The sequence below is a fragment of the Pituophis catenifer genome, unplaced genomic scaffold (genome assembly GCF_029215685.1).
Source record: "Pituophis catenifer annectens isolate HBS135680 unplaced genomic scaffold, rPitCat1.0.hap2 SCAF_6, whole genome shotgun sequence".
NCBI classification, from domain to species: domain Eukaryota; kingdom Metazoa; phylum Chordata; class Lepidosauria; order Squamata; family Colubridae; genus Pituophis; species Pituophis catenifer.
In genome coordinates, this window is record NW_027256886.1 from 66,003,009 (window position 1) to 66,026,494 (window position 23,486).

The 23,486-nt window shown below is 35.4% G+C and overlaps 1 protein-coding gene across 1 annotated transcript in view; it reads right to left on the reverse strand.

The window, feature by feature from the left end:
• Positions 1 to 23,486, reverse strand: part of IDE (insulin degrading enzyme) — a 70,208-nt gene that overhangs the window by 41,387 nt on the left and 5,335 nt on the right. Inside the window, exons 2-7 of the mRNA XM_070946356.1 lie at positions 12,561 to 12,745; positions 12,105 to 12,312; positions 10,309 to 10,478; positions 5,390 to 5,512; positions 3,955 to 4,067; positions 3,565 to 3,727 (exon numbers count right to left, since the gene is read on the reverse strand). Coding sequence (XP_070802457.1) covers positions 3,565 to 3,727; positions 3,955 to 4,067; positions 5,390 to 5,512; positions 10,309 to 10,478; positions 12,105 to 12,312; positions 12,561 to 12,720 — 937 coding nt within the window. The 5' untranslated portion in view covers positions 12,721 to 12,745. The remainder of the gene's footprint in view (positions 1 to 3,564; positions 3,728 to 3,954; positions 4,068 to 5,389; positions 5,513 to 10,308; positions 10,479 to 12,104; positions 12,313 to 12,560; positions 12,746 to 23,486) is intronic.

A 23,486-nucleotide genomic window follows, 5' to 3' on the forward strand; every position in this document is an offset into this window, starting at 1 on the left:
TTTCTTCTAACTTTCTTTGTTCGCCTGCCAAGAAGTAAGGCAGGAACGCTGCCAAGATGTAATTAATTAACTAGTAAGACTGTTTTTTACTTCTTTATAATAAAATGTGTTTTATTAGAATATATCTCGGGTTTTATTTTCTTTAAAAGTATTCTCCAAGGAAAAGCCACGATCCGTCTCTAATTAAGGTGCAATTACCCCAAAGCGGAATGGGATTAATTGCCACCCTGACAAATTTTGAATATGAAACATATGTTCTGAAGTTAAGGCAAATCCAAACATTAAAATCCGAACATTAAATCCGAACATTAAGACACTTCGTTTTTAAAAAATATTATGTGCAGTATTCCTTTGGCTTATATAGAGTTAAAATGTCCACCACATTTAAACAAATAGAAATCTGATTTAATATACTTTAAAATGTTTTAAACTATTTCACAAACAAAAACTTGTTTAAGAAAAACAAGAACGCAAAAAGTGAAACAGAAGAAATCAGCTTGGTTGTAGTGTAATTCAAGAAGCTCTACAGCATATTGTATGTTTAATCTTCTACTAATATATCAAAAAAAAAATTAAGAGGGAATCAAGGCATAGAAATTTTGCTACATGAAATTTTGACAAACTTAATTTGAAGCAGAAGCATCAACCACTCATCCTTCCGAGATTGGATGGAATCAATTGTTGGAGACAATATGCTGACATTTGTAAACCGCTCTAAGAGTGCTGTAAAGCACTATGGAGCAATATATACCGTAAGTCTAAATGCTATTGCAATTAGTTTAAGACTTCTATCGTGTTCATGGGATTTTAGAGAATCAGCATTTGCCTGAACTGGGACAAGCTTGACTCCTTTTCAGATGTTCATTTCTTTTTTTGAACCATTGCATTTCCCAAAAAATAACCAATTACTTTCACAATACTTTGTGAATTACTTTAAATCAAAATATTACAAAATACTTTATTATCCTTTTCCCCCACCTTTTGCCATTTTAAAAAATACGCAAAAGTTTTCTTTAGATATAGACACATTTAACTATGCTATACATGTATTAGATTATGTGATCTGCAACAATAACCACTGCATAGATGCATAAAATTTTACAATTGATTTGTTGTTTATAATTTTTCATTTAACAGATAAAATAATATATATAATTGTGTCTTATAACAAAGTAAAGAAAGACTTCAAACAACATAAGGCTCCAACAATCAATTCTTAACAGTGAGTGAGAACAGCTTGTTTTACCAAATGTTTTTTAAACAACCATCTGTGGATTCCCATATTTGTCCTACATCTGCACAAAAATTTAATTGGAAATTTTAAACCAAAAGTCTTTCCTTCTGAGTACACTTTAAGAAGAAATGTTGGCTTTCCTTTCGGTTACCTAGGATAACACAGCCCTGCAATCAGGGATTAACTGAGATATGTGTGTGCACAGGAAGAAATAATATTTTCTAGGAACATTGTTTAAAAATAAATAACTGAAGATATATGTTGTGAATGGTTTGAAGAATTCTGTGCTTTGAAGGAAATACATTACATAGTAGCAGGTTATGTTATCAAATCCATTCAGGAAATATTTCATCATTGGATAAGAAAACATGGAATGGTGTCTACTATTTTGTGCACGGCAAAAAAAAAAAAAGCTTTTACAGAAGAAAATTCTAAGTTGCTAAGAGACAGCAACATTTGTATGTACATCTGTAAAATGTACGAAACAGCCAGCTATGGAAAAAGCAAAGCTGAAAAAATAAATACTTATTATGATACCATGCTATAATGTCAAATATGGTTTATATGACGTGGCACTAAAGGATGAACTCAAAAATTTAAGGTGCCTTTATTACAGTTTGAAGTTGAAGACAACTGATATGCATGTTCCTCAGAAATATGATGATTTTACTTTACCCTTAGGAACCAAGGATATCACGGCATTTGTATATTTTTGTCTGATCAACTTGTCTGATCCTGGTCCCTTCTAAATCATATAATTTTGCACGTAGTTTCTTCAGTCTTGGCAGATCTTATCTATGGAGAATTGATTTTTCTATTTTTAAATTGTAGAAACCTACAGAGTTCCTGGATATGGATGATTTAGAAGCTCCTTAAATTTTTTTTCTTTCACTGTTCTCCTTATAACAATAGAAGTCAAAGATATTATCAGATATTATCAATTTAAAAAGTGTTATCATCAATAGGTGGTATATATGTTTTTGTCAGTACTTTCATAAGCTAAAATCCATTTTTAGTCCTCTTTTCCTTGATTATTTTAATTCTGTTACTTTCATCCAATACATTTCCATAACTAAATCAGCCAGATTTAAATTGGCCTCATTTCCAGAATTCAATGACATTAGAAAGTTTCTGAAAGAGTCCTGTATTATAAAACTCAGCATGGTGTTAAGTGTGATGCCACTGATGAGGGAGCCAAAACTGCAACTAGTCATATGATATTTGATCAGTGTTCTTCAAGCTGCAGGCCATCGCAAAGATGTTATTGCCAGTTCTTTATATTCAAGAAGATGGGGAAGGAGCATTAATACTTTCCTAGAAGAAAAGCTGACTGTCCCCTAATCAAGATTGTTGAACTACAATGCAGAAAAAGGGCAGAAGGCTAGGACGACATTATCTCGCTGCATTCAATATTAGATATATTTATCATTACATCTATTTCCTTTTGGTCCTGTGAAGCTCCAAGAATGGAACTCAGCAAATTCTCTATCTTGATATTAAAATATAAATGAATATCTTATTTTGCTCTAAAAGGGAGAGCCACAACACCACATTTTAGCTATAGGCAGATTTTGAAAAAGCCAGGGTTCTTAGTATTAGGAAAAGTAAAATCAAAACCAGACTAGGAAGGCAGATACAATAATAGTAGGAAAATCAAAGTGTTGATGATGGATAACTAAAGTACTTCTGCCTTTTTCTTTTAGAAATATCAAACCCATGTGCAGGAAGAACCTTTCGCTTCTTCAGTTTGTTTTCTGGTAAGGCAAAGCACCTACTGATCAACTTACTATAGGCAAGCAAAGTCCTACAGAGGGAGTGAGAACCATCTAAATGATTCTGCACGAATCTGTTGATATACAGGATGCTTCTAATAACTGGGCCACAATTAATGGAAGTCTGGAGCGAATCAAGATAAGCGTAAGAATATTTGCTGAGGAATGTGATTATTCAATAATCATAAATAACATTTCCCAAGGAAGTGCTCTCAGAAGAAGATTGATTGCATCAGGCTTGATTAATCCATTTTTGAGAGCGGACACAAATTTAATATTCTGACAGCCAGTCAAACATATTAAGCATAGAAATTTGCCTATTTGTGGACAAGGAATGTCAATTAGAAAGATACAGTAAGCTTTTGAAAGCTTTTTTGGTGGATCCTAGTCTCTTCTTTTAATACTTCTAGACCTCTGTTAATACTTCTCAAACCATAGACCCTACCCAAGGGCAAGAGTGATAAAATGTGTTTAGATCATGAAGGCAGAATGCAGAAGCATTTTCACAATAACAAGTTTAATGCAAGTAGCACATCAGCTAATTTTGAATGACCTTACCTTTAGCTTTCAGTTCTGATAAAAGACTTCCTGGACCTTCATGCCCAATAAGGTGACCAAGATAATGGCCAGGATTTGATTTGTAGTACTTTTGAAGATCTGGTATTGGAAATGTAACATAAAGATTTCTAAAATCTTTAATAGGTACCACCTTGTAAAGTTGCTGTAAAATTTCAAAAAGAAAACAGGAAAGCCTTATTTAATTTTTTTAATCGTTGTAAGATAAAGATTAAAGATAACTTTAGGAACAGTTCCTATAATTTCCAGAAGTAGATGGTTAAACTTGCACACACCATCTCTGAAAATCATAAGATTTTCAGAGAATATCCAGTACTATCTTGTTCCATCTACTGTTTAATAAAAGTGTAATCTTGAAAGTTTCAAACCCACCCGGAGATGTTCTTCCTGGAAGGGATGCTCAGGGAATTCCGGTATTGGAACATTTTTATTCTTCACTTCAGAAAATAACTTCACCACCAGTTTGGTTAGTTCATCTAAAGTTTCTGCAAAAAAGAATGAAAAGAAATCACTAATAGCACTAATAGCAGCATTACTTACTCCAGGTCCTTTAAGTGCGTTGGATTTTAATTTCCAGAATTCTCGCCTGTTGGGAATTCTGATAATATAAGTGTTATACATTAGAAGATATCTTATTGGAAAAATATACAAAATAAGATCATTTATAGACTTCTTAACCTATGTTTTCAACGAGCCGTAGGAGGCTATCTTTTAACCACATATCTAAAAACTTATTGTACATATTTCTTATTGCAGAAATTCTATATCCAGAATCCAGTCAGTGTATTTTACAGTGCATAATAAAAATAAAATCAGATCTCAAGAAGGAAGGAGGGATGTTAAGGAAAAAAACCCACAGAATTTAAAATGTTCATATAACATCAAGACCACCTATTAAGAGTACATATACAAACTCTTAGAATGACACAGAGACAGAACAAACCAAAAACTGTATGACAAAATGGAGGCCAAACTTCCAAACACACTACACAGGATGGTGAACACTTTATAGTTTCACTTTTAAAGGGGTCTGAATGTCTACAAATATTGCAATGATTAACGAATGTAAAAAAAGGTGCAAATGAGAAACCAATAGTAATAGATTTTATTATTATTATCCTTTTTCTTTTCTTTTTTTACTTTTCAGATATTTTATCTTTATTAAATTTGATTTGCCTATCTTTTTTCCTTTTATTAATCTATATCTATAATATAGCAATACAACAGAAATTTTAATAAGTAATTTGTTTAAATGACTTTAGATTAAAACTATTACATTAGATTAATAATCACAATAACAATACTTTGATGTGAGTGCAGTGGTTCTTGATTAACATGAAAAACCGAATAGTTTTACACTTATAATGTTGATATTCTAAATTTTACTGAATATTGACAGAATTGTTTCTTTCCTTTCCCTATTTTCAATACTTTAAGCTACCCAATTAATACAATGTTAATAATCTCATATAAACATCGCTGTATTGAAACAATACAATGAATCATGATTGATAATCATACACTAAAATTGGTTTTTTTTTTAAAAAAAATGATGTGACATGAATTTAGAGAAAGAGCAGTAATGGTAATAGCCACAGAAGGCAGAAAAGAATAAATCTGCAAAATAATAGAGTGCTTTGCATCCGTGTTCTAATATTTTTATGTTATAACCAGGAATGTGATTTTTATTTTACTCCTGAACATGAAGATTGCCTTTCTTTAATTTCCTAAATGTTTTATTATTATATAAAATATTAATAACATTTAAATATTTCAAAATAATTCTCTCAATGCTTGCCATTCTTACCCCGTCCTAAAACACAAACAGCCATTAAATTTGATGAATAGTAAGTGGAGTGAAACTTCAAAAGCTCTTGCCTTACATCTATTCCGTCTTGGTTTGGTCTAGTTTCCAAAGTGTACTTGTTCCCTATAAAGCGAGAGTAAAATAAAAGATGCATTAAGAGAAAAAAAGTTCTAGCAGAGAAAGAGGCATATATTCTCATAAACTGTACAATCAAATGGGAAGTTGATGAGTATATTTTTCAGCAGATCATCCCATAAGCCTGGGTATCTCATGGTCAATAGGCATGGAGTTCCTATGCAAGTTTCCCCTAAAATCGTGGTGGTTCTGTTAGGTGCATTAAATTTATGTGATATGAATTGGGAAAAATAATTTGTAACTCGAAATGTAGCACTCAATTTTTCACCAACAGAAAATAATAGAGATCTTGCAGTGATCACTACATTACTCATAGAGATCATTAATTAGCATCCTCAAACCCAGATGGAAGAAAAAGTATGATGCACGTATCATGTCAATCAGTCTTCCTAATTCAAAAAAAACATGGTTTATTAAAGCAAACAAGAAGAAATTGGCTAATGTTTTCTTTTTACGTAGGCAAACCCTAGTTTGTTAAGCATATTTATCAGGGTATATGAACTGTGAACCTATTGTTAAGTGTTCACTAAAAATCGAGATCAAGCTATGCTTTGTGATCCTAATGTGTTGAGAAAATTTGTACCTATAATTTGGTAATTTCAATATTTATTTATTGGATTTTGATACTGCCTGACTCCAAAAGCACTCTGAATGGTTTAGGCTTTTTTTTAAAAAAAAACACTTAAAAGATATAGGACCACCTGGACAAAGCCGTATAACTTTAAAAAAATGGATAAGGGTCCCCAAATTCCTAGATCTGGGAATATCTTTAAAAAACTTTGTTATTATGAATGAGTCTTTTCTTAAACCAACTAAGTGAAATTCCTTCCCAATCCAATGCACTGTAATCTCTTGGTTAAGAAATAGTGGAGGTTAAAATTAAAGGTTCTTCTGCACTGGTGCCATAACCTGTTTGTCTCCTATGTTGCAATCCACTGGAAATGGAATTAGCTTTAGAATCAGTATTTATCTGGATCCATTCTTCAGCTTTGTCCGCAATGTATGGTAAGAAGGAAAAAAAAGCCCTGAAAACACTACAGTTTCTATTTTTATTTCTGTCTGCTAGACCAGAAGGATAAACTGGCAGAACTGTTGCCAATGTCATGCAGTTTGTCAGGAAAAAGTCCACTATTGCTGGAAAAATCTTCACTTAAAAAGTCTTAATATTGTACAGTAGTTTTCAACTGATGAATGTAATTTTTTTTAAAAAAGTCTGCTTTTTATGATCCTCTGTGGGAAGGTCCCTTCTGATTAGCCCCTAGGATGAAATGGAAGGCAATGACTAGAGAAGGATGGCTGGGGAATAAACTGTGGTGGGATATCCTTGCAGCTCACTCACTTATTTTTGAGCAATGATTATTTTAACATTCTTCTGTACTAATGCAGGGAGGACTATTTCTAGAATTTGGTTTAAAAACATATATTGTCTAAATGTGAAACTCTGTAATATTTCCAATTTTCTGGCAGTGAAAAAGAGAAACCAAGGCTACAAGAGCCTTAGTGGTGCAGCAGACTAAAGTGCTGTTAAGTAGCACCAGCTGCCTGCAATTACTGCAAGTTCAAATCTCACCAGCTCAAGATTGACTCAGCCTTCCATCCTTTCGAGGTAGGTAAAATGAGGACCCGGATTGTGGGGGCAATAAGCTGACTTTGTATAAAAAGAACACCACTTGGGGGGGCCGAACCTACTAAGCAGGTATATACAAAAGTATACCCTCAGAAGAAACTCTAATAAATAAAATCCTAGAGTGCGCAGAAATGGCGAAACTGACGAGTGAGTTAAATAATGAGGACAATTCTAAATATTATGATGTATGGGGTAATTGGTATAATTGGTTGAAGAACAAGATAAAAACATGACTTCAGGATATGACCTGTTTTGCACTTGAATTAAAGTTATATTGTATAGAATAATGTATAGTTAAGGATGAAGCTTATTTAACATTTGTCTCACTAAATTGTACAAACACTGTACCTCCGAAAGGAGATAGAGATTGTATATTTTCTTTTTATTTTGGAAAATTCAATAAAGTATTTATAAAAAAAAAAAAAGTATGAAGGCTATTGCTTAACACATTGTAAGCCACCCTGAGTCTCTGGAGAAGGGCAGCATATAAATCAAATAAATAAATAAATAAATAAATAAATAAATAAATAAATAAATAAATAAATAAATAAATGTCTATTTCCAACATGTTGTCTTAAACATTACTACTATATACAAAATAAACCTATCACTCCTAGATGATATACTATAATAATGGTAAAGCTAAAACAAGAATAAAATAAATAATGTGAAGACAACTTCCTAAAATAATGAGAACACAGAAATATAAAACAATTAACTTTGTTTATGAACAGTTGTATTTATATTCAAGTGTGAATATAATTAAGAACAGTTATTAAACATAACTCATCAAGCCTTCACACACTTTGATTACAGACTACCATTATAATAACAATATAATGACCTGCAATACAGGTATTTAGCATTGCTTTGTTTTTGAAAATGCAAATATTAAGAAAGAAAATTAAAAATAACTTAAGAGTTTTCCAAATAGCATGCACAACAAAAATGAACTTTTAACCAATAATACTGAATGTAGGCAGTACTCTTGACCTGGTATCTAAAGATTACAAGGGCTGGATGTGGAAAACCAGGATGACTTAACCCAAGAAGGATACAATGGCAATTGATTCAGACTTTCTTGACTCCAAGATAGTACCAACCTTAAGCCCAGAAGGAGCTCATCCATAACTTTGGGGGACTCCTAAATTAATAGCTCCTACCAAAAGAGCATTTGGAAATCATAGCCAAGAGAACCTTTTACTTAATTTTAGCTAATGTCCCAATTAAATCTATTATTGGAGCAAGCACTAAAAGCAAGTCACTCATGCCCTTCTCACTTCATGTTTAGCTATGGTAATATAAGGGGTTGTAGTGGAAGACTATCTGGAAACTGCAACTGGTACAGAATGCAGTTGCCTACTTGTTAATGAGAACAATTCAATGTTATCACATCACACTAGTGTTTGGGTCACTACTCTGATTGCCAGTTTGTTTTCAGGTCAAACTCAAGATGCTAATCATAACCTATGAATCCCTAAACTTACTCCCACCAGAATCTGCACACCCAAGACATGATGGCAGAGGATGCATATCAGAAACTTAGACTATGGTTTAGATCAGTGGTGAAATGTAAAATTTGTTACCACCAGTTCTGTGGGCGTGGCTTGGGGGGATAATGTGACTGGGTGGACGTGGCCAACGGTTTTTTTTTAACTTTTAAAAGCATTTTTCTACAAACTCTTTGGCCGAAAAGGTTGTAAAAAAATGCTTTTAAAAGTCTCTGACAATCAGGCAATTCAGCTGGGCATTGGGGGGGCATGGATTTTTGCTACCGGTTCTCTGAACTGCCTGCTACCATCGCTACCGGATCGGGCGATCCGGTCCAAACCAGGAGCATTTCACCTCTGGTTTAGATCCTTTGATTTTGATGGTTTAGTAGTTTGTCCTGATATAATAAATAATGCTGATGAATAGATGAATATCACTTACTATATGTTATTAAAATTACATATAGCTAGATATTCCTTCCATTTCTCATTCTCTTCCTTTTTTTTCTTACTTTCATTGTCAGTGAATCAGCAAGAAAATGGTAAGAGAATCTGATCTTGATGAATATAGCCAGCATGGGTTTGTTAAAAACAGATCATGCCAAACCAATCTTATTTCATTCTTTGACAAAGTGACTAAATTAGTAGACCTCAAAATGCTGCGGACAGAGTATATTTAGACTTCAATAAGGCATTTGACAAACTAGACCACTAACTACTTCTTGGTACGCGAGAAAATTGAGGGATAGACATCACCACCAGATGGATTTATAACTGGCTGACAAACTGTACTCAATCAGTAGTCCTTAATCTACATGGAGGGAAGTAAGCAGCGGGGTATCACAAGGTTCCACCTTAGGCCCAGTATTCTTCAATATCTTCATAAATGACTTAGATGAAGGACTAGAAGGGGAACTCATCAAATTTGCAGATGACTCTAAGCTGGCAGGAATAGCAAACATCCCAGAAAAGCTCACAAGACCATGCCTGGAATACTGCATCCAGTTTTGGTCACCACATTACAAAAAAGATGCTGAGACTTTGGAAAAAGGGCAGAGAAGAGCAACTAAGATGATTAAAGGCCTAGAGACTGAAACATATTAAGAATGGCTGCAGGAATTGGGTCTGGCTAGTCTAGAGAAAAGAAGGACTAGGAGTGATATGATATCAGTATTCCAGTATTTTAGGAGCTGCCACAAAGAAGAGACTGTCAACTTATTTTCCAGCACCAGAAGGCAAAACAAGAAAAAATGGATGGATACTAATCAAGGAGAAGCAACCTGGAATTAAGGAGGAACTTCCTAACAGCGAGGACAATTAACCAGTGGAACAGTTTGCCTTCAGAAGTTGTGGATGCTTCATCCCTGGAGGCTTTTAAGAAGAGACTGGACAGCCACTTGTCTGAAATGGTATGGGGTCTCCCATTTGAGCAGGCGGTTGGACTAGAAGACCTCCAAAGTTCCTTTCAGCTCTATTCTGACCAGTCAGTTCTATTGCTGAATCAAGGAAATTTAATGACCATAATTCTAAAGGCTGCATCATCAATAAGATTCTACTACATATGCCATATATTTTTATTTGCATGATAGCTGAATGTTTAGAAATATGAGGAATCATATCCTCATAGTGAAATAGACCAAATAATGTAAAATTGCATTCTTAATTACCTGTCCCAAATTTGCTAAATGGGTGGTTAGGATTTCCAGTAGCCTTTTCTAGCTGAAATAGTCTCCATGAATCATTCATTAAATTCTTCTCGTGCTCAGAATCAACAGCATTTACTTCTCTATCTTTGCAGCTTTCATCAAAAAGAGGGCCCAAGAAAAATTGGGCAAACCTATACAAAGGAAGTCCCATATTTTCCAAATTAATGTACTGAAATACAACAACATTTTTAAAGTTTAAAATAACATATATAAGTATGGAAGTATACAACATGCCTTTAGATTTTCGTTCAGGATGGATAACTTTAGTTCATCCTTGATTTTTACCTCTGCTTATGTCTCTATTAATTTACTCAATTGGACCACTGCAGCTGGAAATCACAGTAAGCTCCACTGTAATTCACTTTGTGGAACACAAATTATTAAATTTAAGAATTTAAGTTACATTAGAATGGAATGGGATGGGCCTTTGCAACCCACATGGAGCATCCCAGCATACATTTAATGAAAAAAGGACCTGAGTGGCATACAAAAAATGGCCTGCGTGAAAGATATCCCCAGCTGGGCCACCATGAAAAGACTGTCCTTTTGTGCACCAGCGAGGTGTGTACCAGCCAGGTGTGTTGCCCAAAAGAACAACCCAGCCCATGTGCAAAAGGGGACCTGGTTGGCACACAAAAGGAAGTCTTGACAGGTACAGCACACACCCATCCACCTGTAGCTCTCAATGACAATTTTTGGGACATTTCCATAGCACCTTCTCGTGAACCCAGTGGAGACAGGAATGTGGGCAAAAATGTGGATGGGCCCAAATTTTGCTCTCATATAATGTTAATGTTATTTCAGGATTACTTCAGAAAAGCAGAAATAATCCAAACTCCATAGAGGCTGTCCCTTTATTAGATTAACTGAATTTGTACAAATTGTGAAGTTTTAAAAAAATTTCACTCTGCAACTTGGTAAAGAAAGCAAAAAGGATGAAGCAGATTATGAAGTAATTCATTCTGTATTAGTTTACCTTGTAAAATATAATGGTATTTCATACATACAAAGTTGAATTTAGCAACTGCAGATTAGTTTCATATCAATATTTTCCCAAAACTTATTATGAAGAAGAAACATCAAACATTTCTAAGTTTTCAGATTTGAAAACCTAAATCCCTGTTGTCAGAATCAAAGTAGCTTCTATCCTATTTGTAGATGCATAAAACCTGACCAGTTGAAAAACCAGAAAGCAATATTGAAATATATATAATAGCAAACCTGGGATTATTTGGGGTTGATTTTTTTATCTAACAAAAGTCAATAAAAATTAAACTAGACAGGGTTGCCTAGTGATAGAACACAATCTTGAGTAAAGATATCTTCCACAGTCCATATGAGAGCTTCTTGCAGTAACACTAAATTTAATATTGCAGGATCCAATTTGAGTCAGTCACTGGGACCAAAATTTTATTCTTCCAAACTTTAGGGCTTGTACTGGAGCCCATCCTCCCATCCTTATGAGAATGAGCTTCAGCACATGCCTGAAAGCTTGGAATAATAAACGTTTGGTTCTGGTGATCAAGTCAGATTGGATCCTGCAACATTATCTTGGGATACATATATTTTCCTTCATTTGCAAAATTCAATATTTTCCAAGTTGCATGAAAAGAAATTATAACTATATTCACTTAAAATTTCAACTGGCCTAATAAAGGTTATGCTAGAAGTAGAGTACATTAAGTACAACTTTTATTCCAAGTAAAAATCACACAGTGGTTAACAATATACTTGCTGAATAATTATGATATGCTTACCTATCAAGAGCACCTTCTAAGTGTTCATGTGAGACATCAAAATAGTAGTTGGTGTGTTCTCCACTGGTAAAAGCATTTGAACTCCCTCCATGTTCACTGAGAAATTGGCTGTACTCATTTTCTTTTGGGAATTTTTTAGTTCCCAAAAATAACATATGTTCACAAAAATGGCTTAATCCAGGAATATTAATGGGATCAGATAACGACCCTTGTGGAGAGAGAAAAAATATAACAAGCCATTATAAATGTTTAAGTTTTATTGAAGAAATACTACCAAACTTTTACAATTAGACTGATTTTTTTAAAACAGGAGAGTTGTAATTAAATCAATGTGGTATAAGAAACTTTATTTATTTCAAAAAAGATCAACATATGAAATCAATTAAGTAGATTTATTTACTCTGTAGCTAAGTCATGCAAGATATATGAGCTACTACACAATATTTGATTAAATACCTATGTGCACATCAAGTGTAGCTGAAGATTTGTCAGTAGTGGGATCACTGATAAGCATTGCTTTGATGCCATTTGCCAGTTCTAATCCACGATATTCTCGTTTATCTTCAGGTGATTTGATAATTTCATTTGTTATTCTTTTGATAGCAAGATCATTCATTTTGTAGTTTGTTTCTTGTGGAAGCCTAAAGAAAACAGGAAGGATATCAGGAAAAGTTGAATTCAAATAATTTAAGATAATATTACGAACGTAAGAGTGACATCAGGCTAATTCAGCAGTCTGTTCTTACGAGAGTTAACCAATTGCACAAGAAAATCCACTAATCTCCCAAGAGATGGCCTTCAGAGGCATTCATGCTATCACCACAGGCTAATAGCATTGATCCCCATTATTTCCATTTATGAGGTCCAGTCCTTTTTGAAGTCAGCCAAGCTAGTAGCCAGCACCTCAAACTCTGATAAATACATTACTACAACTTCCAAATACAGTTCCAGATAGAATAGAATAGAATTCTTTATTGGCCAAGTGTGATTGGACACACAAGGAATTTGTCTTTGGTGCATATGCTCTCAGTGTACATAAAAAGACAAGATACACTCGTCAAGAATCACAGGCCACAACCCCCAGCGACAGTCATATGGTACAATAAGCAATCAAATCATACTAGGAAACAATCAATATCAATATAAATCGCAAGGATACAAGCAACAAAGTTACAGTCATGCAGTCACAAGTGGGAGGAGATGGGCGACAACAGCAATGAGAAAACCAATAGCAATAGTAATGCAGTCTAATGTGAATAGTTTGACAATGTGTTGAGGAAATTATTTGTTTAGCAGAGTGATGGTGTTCAGGAAAAAACTGTTCTTGTATCTAGTTGTCTTGGTGTGCAATGGTCTATACTGTCGTTTTGAGGCTAGGAGTTGAAACAATTTATGTCCAGGATGCGAGGGGTCTGTAAATATTTTCACAGCCCTCTTTTTGACTCGTGCAGTATACAGGTCCTCAATAGAAGGCAGGTTGGTAGTAATTGTTTTTTCTGCAGTTCTAATTATCCTCTGAACTCTGTGACTGTCTTGTTGGGTTGCAGAATCAAACCAGAGAGTTATAGAGGTGCAGATGAAAGACTCAATAGTTCCTCTACAGAACTGTATCAACAGCTCCTTGGACAATTTGAGCTTCCTGAGTTGGCGCAGAAAGAACATTCTCTGTTGTGCCTTTTCTGATGACATTTTTGATGTTAGGTGTCCATTTTAGGTCTTGAGATATGATAGAACCTAGAAATTTGAAGGTCTCTACTGATGATACTGTGTTGTCTAGTATTGTAAGAGGTGGAAGTATGGAAGGGTTTCTCCTAAAGTCTACCACCATTTCTACGGCTTTGAGTGTGTTCAGTTTCAGATTGTTCCGGTCGCACTACAAGGCTAGTTGTTCAACCTCCTGTCTGTATGCGGATTCATCATTGTCTCGAATGAGACCAATCAGTGTTGTATCATCTGCAAACTTTAGTAGTTTAACAGATGGATCGTTTGAGATGCAGCCATTGGTATATAAAGAGAAGTGGAGAAAGCACACATCCTTGGGGGGGCCCATGTGCTAACTGTACAGGTATCTGATATGATTTTGCTTAACTTTACCTGCTGCTTCCTATCTGTTAGGAAGCTTGTGATCCACTTAAAAGTGTTCAGGTACCGCTAGCTGATTTAGTTTAGTTAGAAGAATGTCCAGTATGATGGTATTGAATGCTGAACTAAAGTCTACAAAGAGCACCCTTATGTAGGTCTTTGGAGATTCAAGATGTTGTAGGATGTAGTGCAGAGCCATATTAACAGCATCATCTGTCGAGCTATTTGCTTGGTATGCAAATTGCAGGAGATCTAACAGCGGATCTGTGATGGTTTTCAAGTGGGACAGCACTAGCCTTTCTAAGGTTTTCATAACTACAAATGTTAGAGCAACTGGTCTGTAGTCATTCAGTTCCTTGATGGAGGGCTTCTTTGGCACTGGGATGATAGTGGAGCATTTGAAGCAAGAAGGATGGCAAGATGGCACATTTCTAGTGATTTATTGAAGATTCAGGTGAAGATGGGGCCAACTGGTCAGCACAGACTTTTAAGCAAGGAGGAGTTATCTTGTCTGGACCTGGTGCTTTTCCTGGCTTTTGTCTGTGAAATAGATCTTGCACTTCCTTTTCTGTGATCACCAGGGGTTGTGCACCCAATGGGATGGGGTCAGTTGTAGGCGGTTTGACTGTTGTTGGTGTGTCTGAAATGGGGTCAGTTGCAGGAGGCTTGGCTGTTGTTGCTGTGTCTGAGATGGGGGTTGTGAAGATAGGTGGCTGTAGTTTCCTTTCAAACCTGCAGTAAAACACGTTCAGGTCATCTCTCAGTTGTTGATTTCCTTCAGTCTGGGAAGGAAGTTTGCCGTAACCGGTGATATTTTTAAGAGTTTTCCACATGTTTGCTGGTTCATTTGTTGAGAACTGATTTCTTAGCTTTTCGGAGTAGCTTCTTTTTGCTGCTCTGATCTCCTTTATTAATACATTTCTGGCCTCATTGTACAGCATTCTATCACCTTTCCTGTAAGCTTCCTCTTTGGTACGACGTAGCTGCTTAAATTGAGCTGTGAACCAAGGTTTATTGTTACTATATATTCGCAAGTTCCTGGTCGGTTCACATAGGTCTTCACAGAAGCTGACATATGATGTTACAGTATCTGTAAGTTCATCTAAGTCTGCAGAGGTATTTTCGAAAACATTCCAATCAGTGCAGTCAAGGCAGGCCTGTAGCTTTAATTTTGCCTACTCAGTCCAGGTCTTCACTGATTTAATTGTTGCTTTCGTGATTTTAAGTCTTTGTACTTTGTAAAGAATCAAAAATGCTTTTATCCATGGACTTAAAAAGATCATAACTGATTCAGTTTATTAAGATAACTCATTTTCGAGACTACAGATAGTCTTCGATTTACAACATATCATTCATTTAGTGACCATTTGAAATTACAACAGCACCGAAAAAAGTGACTTATGACTGTTTTTCACACGACTGTGGCAGCATCCCCACTGTCATGTGATCAAAATTTGGATGCTTAGCAATTGGCTCATATTAATGATAGTTGCAGTGTCCTGGGGTCATGTTATCACCTTTTGTGACCTGACAAGCAAAGTCAATTGGGAAGCCAGATTCATCTTAGATCTATGTTATTAGCTTAACATCTCCAGTGATTCACTTACCAACTGTGGCAAGAAAGGTCGTAAAATGGAGCAAAATTCACTTAAAATTGTCTAATTATTTTACTGTAATTTATCCTTAATTGTATCCCTGCTATTGATTAATAATAATAGATACTGTTTTCCAGACCTAAATTCTGAGTTAAATTCATATTTTGATAACCTGAATACAATTTGATAGATGATAGATAGATAGCTAGATAGAAAGATAGAAAGACAGAATTAGGATTATTGTGGGTGTGGGTGTCTCTATGTATAAAAAAATATATAATGCAGGAACAATGATAAAAATGAGAAGAATACAGTAATGTGAGGCTCTTCTTCCTTGTACATTACTGCATGATTTTGTTTTATTTTGGATTAACTTTTAAACTACAACTCTGAAGAAAACAGCATATCTTCTTCATCCTATCACTTAACAATATTAGCATACCATAACTGATTTTCCTAAACTAATGTCATTCCTAAATTACTTGTACTTATTTGTTCCCAACAGCTATCTACTTCAAGATAGCAGCACGCCATCCTGAAATTTTAAGACAAACGCAAAATGCATCAGCTTTCTAGAGCAGAAAAGCAATATATTATAACTGTTCTAACACAGTTATACAGTTTTTTCACACAGAAAAAAACCCTGCTCATATTCCATGACACTATAATCAGAGATATAAAGAAAGAATCAAAACTTGCATTTTAAGAACTATACTGTTCCATTACAGTAATTAAGAAGAATCAAGAATTAAAAATAATTAAGAAGTTAAGCAAAAAGAAAGCTGGGATAAATTGGAAACAAAATGGTAAATTTCATCAGCAGTAATAGAGCAAAATATTTCATGGCTAAAACTAGATGGATAGCAAATTAAAATTCCATATTCCTACACTCTACTTTCACTAGTCAGAAAATGATTAATAATTGAGTACACAACAAAGAAATCTATATTCTACTGTTTAGGCTCTTCATTAGATCACATGGACTCCACACTGTACTATAGGTGACCCAAGTATATAAAACAGACCTTGGCTGTTAACGCTAGAGTTCTATGCTTAAAAAAATCACATACACATTTTTTCCCACCTAAACTCATTTTGGCTACATAGTGAATCAAACAATAAAGCAAAATTCTTTCTCCTAATTTGTCTAGTAAATAATTTACAATGACATTTTATGCCAGCCAGTATGGTAAGAGATATGAGAAAGAATCAAACTGAGAAGGGAGTCAGATTGCTATAAAGTTAAAGAGCTGCAATAATAATAAAGGTTGCCATAATACCAGTAGGATACACAGAGCCATTATATCCTATCAGCATGTCATTTACTTCACACATTGAAAGCACAGCAAGCTCTCAATTCTCAATGATTTTTCTTTCAAAAGCACAATTTTTCCCTGGCTGCCTTTGTGGAGGTTCTTCATAGCTTTCAGATACTGCCCAATGCGTAGACCTTAAAAGTTGCCATGGTATCAATTTTACATGTGCTATGTCATCATTATTCAATACAGTATGTCATAACAATCCATTTCCAGAAACATCAACTATATAGAATTAAAATCTAAAACTATGAATCTTCAATCTATTTTTCAACCATGTAATCTGACATTTTCCTGGTTACTAACATAGGTTCCTTAGGGAAACTAGGTATGTCAGCATCTTCCAAAAGAAAACAAGAATCTTGTGAGACATCTCTACAGAAAGTTTATATAATAAACATATTAATTATTAATCCTCTAAAGTTTCTATAAATACTGAAAGCCACTACAAGAGCCAGAAATCACGGTTTATTAGTTTTATAAAATTGACTACAGTAGATAGACTCAATACCAACTCCCAATCATTTTCCTGATAGTTATGAAAATCAAGAAATTTTTGGTTTCTTTTTTTGGAAGAAAAAAAAAGTCAAGTCTAACAGCCTGAAGTGAAGAAAACATGCTTAAAACTAGTATGTTTAAGACCCAAAATTAGATTTTTAAAAAATGATAGCAACTGGGCTTGAACTCTATTGTTATCAGATGTTAAAAATACATGGTGTTTCTAGCAACTCTTCTTCTTTTGCAGTTATGAATTAGTATCTCATTCTCATACTAATCAGAGAACACTGCATTACACAGCACTGTTTGTCATGTGCCATAGACCAGAAATTGTGCTATAGAGAATTTTAGCTGTTATCATGGTTTATACTTCAAAGGAGTTTCGTTGTAGATCATAACATAGATTACAAAAAAAATTCAACAAAAGTTTGAGTTGATTCCTAGGTTAAAACCAATAATACAACACATATCTAACAACCCGTAATACACAGTTAGTTGGGTGGTGGTGTTGCCATTAGGCTGTACTCAATAGAGCCTTTTCTGTTCTGGTGCCCAACTTCTGAAATCTGGAGGTCAGATTGGCCTGATTCTGCTGGCTTTCCACAGAGCCTCAAAAGTTTCGTTCTATTTTAGAACCTAGGAGCCTGAGTAATGGATAGATCAAATTTCCTGGTTGTGCTGGCTGCATGTCTTTGGTGATTTTCTCTTAGCTGTTGTTTTGTTTTATTTTGAATATGGTTTCATTGTTTTTAATATTATTAATTATCCAGAATCATTTGATAGGCAGCTATGAGGATTCATGATAAACTAGATGTCTCTTAAGGAACAGGTATGTCATTGCAGCAGAGATTGGCAGCCAGATGGTAAATTTTTGGCCAATGAAGTCTCTCTGGGAAAAAGAGAGATCATTAAAATAATCCACTACTTCAAAGAACTGCTCCTTGTGAGCAGAGTACAGGAACTTAGGCTTTTTGGGACGGCTCATGGATGAGCAGCTGGGAATTGAAATTTCAATCCAGTTTACAGTCATAACTCAGTCTGGACATAAGGTTCACCTACCCACATTTCTTAATTACTTTCAGAAATTGCTTAACTACTTTTCAATTATTAGGAACCTTTAAATTGAGTGACTTAACTTGATGAAGTCTACTTCATATCATATTTGGGGAAGAGAAGTTACACAGACCTCTATAAGACTGGCCTTATTGTGGAAGCTTCTATATTAGATCCAGGGATATCTTACGAATTTAGCTGGTACAGCAAGTAAGATAGCATGATGATGAAAGAAACTCAGAAATGTGGAGTACCACTAATTTATAATAGTGAATAACACTAACATTCACAGAAGAGTTCATTCAGGCAAGTGAAATTCAGGATGGCAGCAAAGTGGGTCTGCTCAATGTCATACAGTGGTGCTTATCATTCTTATATGAACGCCATTGATCTTAAATTTCAAATACTGAACTAAAGAATTATCACATTAGCCTGAGGCACATGTAAATGCGGTTGACAAAATTGAATTCTCCACTATCAGAAACTCATGAAAACTTTGGGATTCCAAAATATCATCCAAGAAATATATTAAATGTCCTGGCCAATGCTTGGAATGAGGAGCTAAAGAAGATGAGTGACATAATGACATTTATTATATATGCATTCCTCTAATCTCCTAAATCTCCTAATCTCTACAGCCAAGAAATTAAAAGACGCTTGCTCCTGGGGAGGAAAGCTATGGCAGTTAGACAGGATACTAAAAAGCAGAGACATCACCCTGCCAACAAACGTACGTACAGTCAAGGCTATGGTTTTCCCAATTGCAATGTATGGCTGTGAAAGTTGGACCACAAGGAAAGCTGAGCATCAAAGAATTGAGGCCTTTGAACTATGGTGCTGGAGAAGACTCCTGCGAGTCCCTTGGACTGCAAGACAATCAAATCAGTCAGTCCTAGAGTTCAATCCTGACTGCTCTTTAGAAGGCCAGATCCTAAAGATGAAACTCAAATACTTTGGCCACCTAATGAGAAGGAAGGAATCACTGGAGAAGAGCCTAATGCTGGGAATGATTGAAGGCAAACGAAGAACGGAACGGCAGAGAATGAGGTGGCTAGATGGAGTCACTGAAGCAGTAGGCGTGAGTTTAAATGGTCTCCGGGGGATGGTAGAGGACAGGAAGGCCTGGAGGAAAGTTGTCCATGGGGTCGCGATGGGTCGGACACGATTTCGCAACTAACAACAACAAATCTCCTAAAACTAAGCTCCTTGGACATTGAAGAATCCTTGGAATATGAATATTGTTAAAAGTAACTTGAATACACATAGCAAAAGTTATCCTGAATTCAGAACCCCTTGTTACTCAATGAGTTGCTAGCAATGAATATATTTTATATTACAGTTAAATAATAGCAGCTGAATTTTTTGGGTAGCATATAAGAGCCACTGTAGGATGATGTAGCAAATGACAATTCTGCATAATCCTTTGCTGACTAAAAAGTTTAGTTTCAATCTAATCCGGTTTGCACTCTATAGCTAACATATTTATTCAAAAGGTGATTATTCAGAGTTTAAAATGACCCCTCTAAAAGGAAAGGAAGGCAGTAAACAATTGTTAACACAGACGAAAATCCTGCGTAGTGCCCAATTTTTTTCCCATCCTTTACCCCAAAAGTGTATACTTGTAAATAAATGAAGCCATACCCCTCCCCCCCAATGGCAATCAGGACAAAAATATTTTATTCTTGATTTAATAACAACTAATTAAAATTAAATGCCTATAAAATAAGGTGCTCATTTACAAAATTGATTCCCAAGACATTTTCCCATTTTTTCATACACAATTTCACATACAGAAATGCAAGTACACATTTACAAATTCCTCTTTGTCCAGTAATAGCATTCAGGAAAAAACAAGGCAGAGAAGCTGGTGAAACTGTGACAATAATTTCTTAATTAGGAATGAAAAGACAAAACAGGCGGACAAAACTGGATGGAGATAAATCAAGAGAAAGAGAAAACTGGTAATGGAAGGAAAAAGAACATCTATTTAGATTTTATAATAAGCAGGCAACCAATATCTCCCAAGCAACAACTAATAATCTTGAAAGATGCTATAGAGTGGCTATGTTACAGCCAGTTGTATGTCTTTTTAGTTCCTTTTGTTTATAGCAACTTCTTTTATTCCTCTATCAGCAAACATAGGGACAAATATTTTCCTATTAAGAAATAAATAAATAGTAGTGGGGTGTGATGGCTATCCTACATTTTGAAATGAATCCACACATACCATGGCTGGCTACTCCAGTAATATTGCTATGCAAGACTCCTCTTTAGGTAAATAACTATAGTACACTAATGTTGAATATGATTAAATGAAACAATTTTCCTCCATTTTTCAAAGCCACCAGACTAGTGCTCCTTCAATCACTTGAAAAGTGTATATAAAACAAATACAGAAAAGTATTTGTTTTAAAAAATGAAATCCTGGGCTTTGCCCAAGGTAAGACAATCCATAGCAATTTACAATAGCTAATGATAAGACAATAGCTATAGACAATCCATCGAATATTGTTTTAGAAGAATGGCCTCTGAATGCTGATATTCTCAAGTCTGGCAAGAGAATCTGCTGATGGGATACATATGGGATCTTTCAACCTGTATGTAAACCTCATTTTTTAATTAAAACAAGTCTTCAATTAACATAACATAGGAGAGTTACATACATTGTAAGCAGAAATTAAATTGCTGATGTATGAGAAATTCCTGAAGTTGACAAAAGAAATACAATGCCTTTTGAAGCCAATAAAAATCATTAGCTTGACTTAAATGGAAACTAAAGTTTGGGAGCATTTCATTAGTCACAATTTTATCAAATTAGAGTCCTTCTAAATACCAGTTCTTCTACTACAAATTACCAGCTCATCTTGGAAATGATCCTTCTGAAGATGAATACTGAATTCATTATATATTTCCCAAAATGACAATGAAATTTCTGCCATGTCAGTCAATAAAAATTATTTTTTTTCTCATTACTTAAGAGTAGCTGGTCTTACGAGCATATCTATCTGCTAAAAGTTCCAATTTAATGTCAACTTTCTGATATTACTTATAGCAATTTACCACATGCTCCTTAAAGAAGTTATCTTTGGACCCAATGATTTTTGATAACTATCATGCAGTCTCCAACTTTCTCTTTCTGGATAAGATTGCTGAGAAGGTGATCAACTGGATAATCCTGGAGGAAACAGATTTGGTTAGGTTTTAGGTTGAGACTTAGTATTGGGAAAGTTTTGATCACGCTTCAAAATAATCTGAGCCAGAGAAGGGATGGGGGTGGTGCATTCATGCTCTTTGATATTTTAAGTTTTTAATACCACTGACCATGGTATCCTTCTGAGACAGTTCTGTGGGTTGGGAATCAGGGACCATGTTTTACAGTGGTTCTCTTCCTTTCTCGAGGTCTGGTTCTACTTATATTGGTTTGGGGGGGAGGGATCATTTCCCAAGCCTCCTTTGTATATTTTTAACATCTGTATGAAATTTTTAGGTGATATCACCTGCATGTTGGAGCTTTGGTGTCATCAATATGCCCAGGATTTTGAGGAGGACGACTGAAGCCCTCTTAGATTATCTGGATTCTTTTTTGTTCTTTGATTTTATCATTTTCGCCATCTTTACCTTTCATTTTTGTTTTTTGTTTTGTTTTTAATGTTTTAAACAATTTCTAAATCACCCAAAGTCACTAAGAGACAGGCAGCATATTAATATTACCCGTGTTTTCCCCAAAATAAGACCCAGTCTTATTTTCTTTCGGGTCCCCAAATAAGCACTAGGGCTTATTTTTAGAGAAACACGATTTCAAGGTAATCAGCCCAGCTGGGGACCCTGCGCTCCCGGCGCACACGAGGGGACCAATGGTATCCAGCAGCAGCTGGAGCCCGCCGGTCCCTTGGTCGGCACACTCTGGGCTACACAGAGCAGAAGGCACGAAGCGAAAGGTAGGCGATCCTGAAGTGCAGAGTGGAAGGCATGCGATCCTGATGCGCCGTGTGGGCTGCAGGCAAGCTGAGAGATGCGAAGACGAGCCTCCCATGGCTGCCGGCTGCTCCAGCCCATTGCTGCTCAACTTTCCCACAGCCCACGCGGCGCGTCAGGATCGGCTGCCTCCCCCACACACCTCAACTCATCTGTGCTGCGTGAGCTGCGGCTGCTGCTAGACATCGTCAGCCCCCGCACGCTTGCCACTTCCTATGCTGGCTACAACCACTCCCCTTCACTAAGGCTTATTTTGGGGTAGGACTTAGATTAGGCCCAGGCATGTAAATTGGGCTAGGGCTTATTTTGGGGTAGGTCCTATTTTTGGGAAAACATGGTACTAGTAATAATCATTAAATGGTGAAAACATCATTAAAGCAATTAATACTTGGGCAATCCATGTTATTCAATATGCAGCAGGAATAACTGATTGGACCCACATGGAACGTGATAACTTGGATTGGAAGATAAGAAAACGAATGACAACTCATTATGCTTTGCACCTAAAAAGTTATGTTGATAGACTGTATTTGCTAAAGGCTGAAGAGAGCAGAGGACTTAATTGTTTTTAATGAAAATTGCATTTTTTCTGCAAAATCATAACTATCTCTCTGATTCCATGAGTTCATAACAAGAAACAGATCTACCTGCATACCAGTGGTATTGAAAGAAACTTGCTTTTATCCATTAAAACCTACTCTAATTTGAGGGAAATAGTCTTTCAAGCAGATATAAAAGTTACACTATAGAATACCTTTATATTTCCTGGCAGTTTCACTATATAGTACTGTTAGGCAACAATGAATCAGTTGGCACTGTAACACAGGAAGTTTTTATGGGGAGACACACTGTTGAGCTGGTAA